Source organism: Calonectris borealis, unplaced genomic scaffold (assembly GCF_964195595.1).
Source record: "Calonectris borealis unplaced genomic scaffold, bCalBor7.hap1.2 HAP1_SCAFFOLD_35, whole genome shotgun sequence".
Taxonomy (NCBI): Eukaryota; Metazoa; Chordata; class Aves; order Procellariiformes; family Procellariidae; genus Calonectris; species Calonectris borealis.
Genome location: NW_027441451.1, coordinates 161,929 through 165,300, shown reverse-complemented (window position 1 = coordinate 165,300; position 3,372 = coordinate 161,929). Strand labels below are relative to the sequence as shown.

General features: G+C 58.2%; 1 protein-coding gene across 1 annotated transcript; it reads right to left on the bottom strand.

Moving 5' to 3' along the window:
* Positions 1-1,039: 1,039 nt before the first annotated feature.
* On the bottom strand, positions 1,040-1,975 carry LOC142076146 (olfactory receptor 14A16-like). Its single transcript, XM_075138525.1, has one exon. It carries the CDS (start codon positions 1,973-1,975, stop codon positions 1,040-1,042), a length of 936 nt encoding a protein of 311 aa, XP_074994626.1.
* Between the last annotated feature and the right edge of the window lie 1,397 nt (positions 1,976-3,372).

The window sequence follows — 3,372 nt, the reverse complement described above, 5'->3', positions numbered from 1 at the left end:
GTCCTCTCCTGGGCACTTCCCAGCCCAGCCCGGACCTTTCCCAGCACTTCCCATCTCCCCTGCCCTCTCCCCAGCCCAGCCCCGCAGAGCAGCCCAGCCTGGGCTGGTCCCACGGCAGTGCCCACCGCAGGGTGCTGCAGAGCTCTGGGCACTCACCCCACGGCCCCAGCCCCTCTGAGGGGCACAGCAGCTCCTGGGGGGCAGAGAGGGGTCTCAGCCTCCCCATCAGCCCCAGGCCTGGAGGCTCCCCATGCCATGAGGAAATGGAGGTCAGTGAAACCGAAGAGCTCCTGGTCTTGGGTGCAGGAGATCCCCAGCCCAGGCTGCCTCTGGAGCTCCGTGCCAGCCCCTCTCCCCAGGCCAGCACCAGAGTCCTGGTCAGGGGACAGAGCAGCCTGCCCCGAGTGGGTGCCTGCAGAAAGACCTTTCTCTTTCTCAGGGATTCCTCCCTGCAGCACAGAAATGCTCCCTTGCTCTTCTCCCTGGATGTCCCTTGCCCCAGGCGAGCATGTCCATGCTGGCCTGGCCAGCTTGTCTTGGTTCCCACCCCGTGCTCTCCACAGGGCCCTGAACTGGCAGTGCTGCTCTGGAAAGACCAGGTCCTGCTGTCGTCCATGGCCATGGCTCCAGGGAAGCAGCAGCCCCATGTGAAGGTGGCAGCAAGGATGTGTCCACTGAGGCAGCGAGGGGCAGCCCCGAGGTCCACAAGTATCTGCTCCTCCATGTGGCAGGGGGGCTCGTGGCTCCTTGAGCCCTCCTGTGTGCTGGGGCTGCACCCCCAGCTCCAGAGCAGATGTAAGAGATGGGAACAGAGACAAATCATTTTCTGCTGCATTCTTTATTCCCAGCTCCTTCACCTGCACAGGGAGCCTGGCTCCATATGTACATGAGGTCTTTCAGGTCAGAAAACACTGGTGAGGGTGGATAAGACTAATATTATTGAAGTGGAAGTAATATCTGAAGTATAAGAAACAAAGAGAAAAACAAGACACATATGATCCAAAGAACATCCGAGCTTTTCCTGAGGATGATGGACACCTTATTGACGCTGCAGTAGTTTGTCTTCAAATAGTTTCCGCACGGTGTCCTTGAGCTCCTTGTTCCTCATGCTGTAGATGAGGGGGTTCAATGCTGGAGGCACCACTGAGTACAGCACTGCCACAACCAGATCTAGAGATGAGGAGGAGATTGAGAGGGGCTTCATGTGGGCAAACATGATGGTGGTGACAAAGAGGGAGACCACGGCCAGGTGAGGGAGGCACGTGGAAAAGGCTTTGTGCCGTCCCTGCTCAGAGGGGATCCTCAGCACGGCCCTGAAGATCTGCACGTAGGACACCACAATGAAAAGAAAACACCCCAAAAATTGAAAAGCACTAAATGTGATGAGCCCAACCTCCCTGAGGTAGGCATCTAAGCAGGAGAGCTTGAGGAGTGGGGGGATTTCACAGAAGAACTGGTCCACAGCATTGCCGTGGCAGAGGGGTAGTGAAAATGTATTGGCCGTGTGCAGGAGAGCAGTGAGAAACCCACTGGCCCAGGCAGCTGCTGCCATGTGGACACAAGCTCTGCTGCCCAGGAGGGTCCCGTAGTGCAGGGGTTGGCAGATGGCAACGTAGCGGTCGTAGGCCATGACAGTGAGGAGAAAATACTCTGCTAAAATGAAACAGGCTAAAAGAAAGAGCTGTGCAGCACATCCTGAATAGGAGATGACCCTGGTGTCCCAGAGGGAATTGGCCATGGCTTTGGGGAGAGTGGTGGAGATGGAGCCCAGGTCGAGGAGGGAGAGGTTGAGGAGAAAGAAGTACATGGGGGTGTGCAGGCGGTGGTCGCAGGCTATGGCGGTGATGATGAGGCCGTTGCCCAGCAGGGCAGCCAGGTAGATGCCCAGGAAGAGCCAGAAGTGCAAGAGCTGCAGCTCCCGCGTGTCTGCGAAGGCCAGGAGGAGGAAGTGGGTGATGGAGCTGCCATTGGACATTTGGTCCCTCTGGGCACGTGAACCTGTCCAAGGAGGAAAAGGCAGTGAGAAGTTAGGGGAGACTTCTCTGAGCAAAATCCAAGCCATTTCCCACAGCCCCTGCCCCTGCTGCACACCCCCCTTTGCATTTTCCAGGAATCCTTCCTCAGCTGCGGGGCTGGAGCTCTGGTGGGTGCTGGCTGAATGTGGCGTGAGGAGCAGGGCCTCTGCCCGCTGGCTGCCGAGGAGTCAGCCCTGCTCTGCAGCAGTGGGTTCCTGGGAAGGGTGGGGGCAGGGGCCAGTGCTGGCGTTTGACTTGGTCAGATGGAACCGCTCCTAACGCAGAAGGGCCTGTCAGCACCTGCACTCCCCGTGCTGAGGAACTGAGGTGGCAGAAGGCACTGTGAGAGGCTTGGGGGTTTTGACAGCTCCCCCCATCTCCCCTGGGGAGTGTTCTTGGATGTCAGGAACCCTCAGCATTTCTGCTGCACTCCAGGAGAACAGAGTGAGTCCTGCGAGGCAAGAGGATTGCCTGTGGCTCAGAGCGCAGTGAGGGGAGCTGGTCTGTCCCCGGTCTTGTTCCCAGCTGCCTTGGGCTTGCACCTTCCTGAGATGGAGGGCGATCACATTCTTATGTTCTGTTATGCAGCCAGACACTGCTGAGAGCAGAGGGATCCAGTGCAGAGCACGAAATGTCTCACCCTTCCTCAAGGTCTCAGCACCCCACTTCTAGCCCAGGACACTCGTGGCTCATTTCACCAACCCCATAGCATCTCCTCAGCCAGAGAGTCTCTATGTTTCTCCGTGGGGCTTTCAGAGAACACAAGGGTGCTATGGGACAGCTTTGCATGCTGGAAGGCAGCTCACAGCTTGGAAGGACACCCCAAGGAGATAGCCAAGTGTCCGAATGTTGGCAGCTCAGGAAGAGACAATTGACTCACTCCCCAGCCCCACAGGCTGCGTTGCCCACAGCCCCTCGGGTTAGAGGAAAGCTGGGACACTTGTTCCCATCGACACGTCCGCATGAATGGACGAACAAGATCAGGGTGTGACTCTGCAGCTGAAATTCCCATCCCCAGGCAGTCTGGCAGCAAGAACAAGATAACTTTAAAACAGGCACAGGGAGAAAGAAGGAAAAAGACAGTGAGGGTCTGGCTGAGCGAGGCAAGGGCCGAGGCAGCCGGGCACTCAGGACAGCGTTCCCCTCACCCAGCTGTGCAGCCACCTCCCAGGCAGTGATAATGCAGGACAGTTGCCCTCAGCCCCATTGCTGGTCAGTGGGAACTGGGGACGTGGCAGGAGGGATGCCCTTGGCCTCTTCTGCTGGTCTGCTGGACAGAGAGGTGACTCCCAGCCTAGACCCCATGGCCGGGAGGGCCGAGGGCTGTGCTGGGTGGCAGAGATGAAGGGGGTTGCTG

Excerpts from the sequence above, each read along its gene's own strand:
- LOC142076146 (XM_075138525.1), bottom strand. The coding sequence starts at position 1,975 with ATGTCCAATGGCAGCTCCATCACCCACTTCCTCCTCCTGGCCTTCGCA.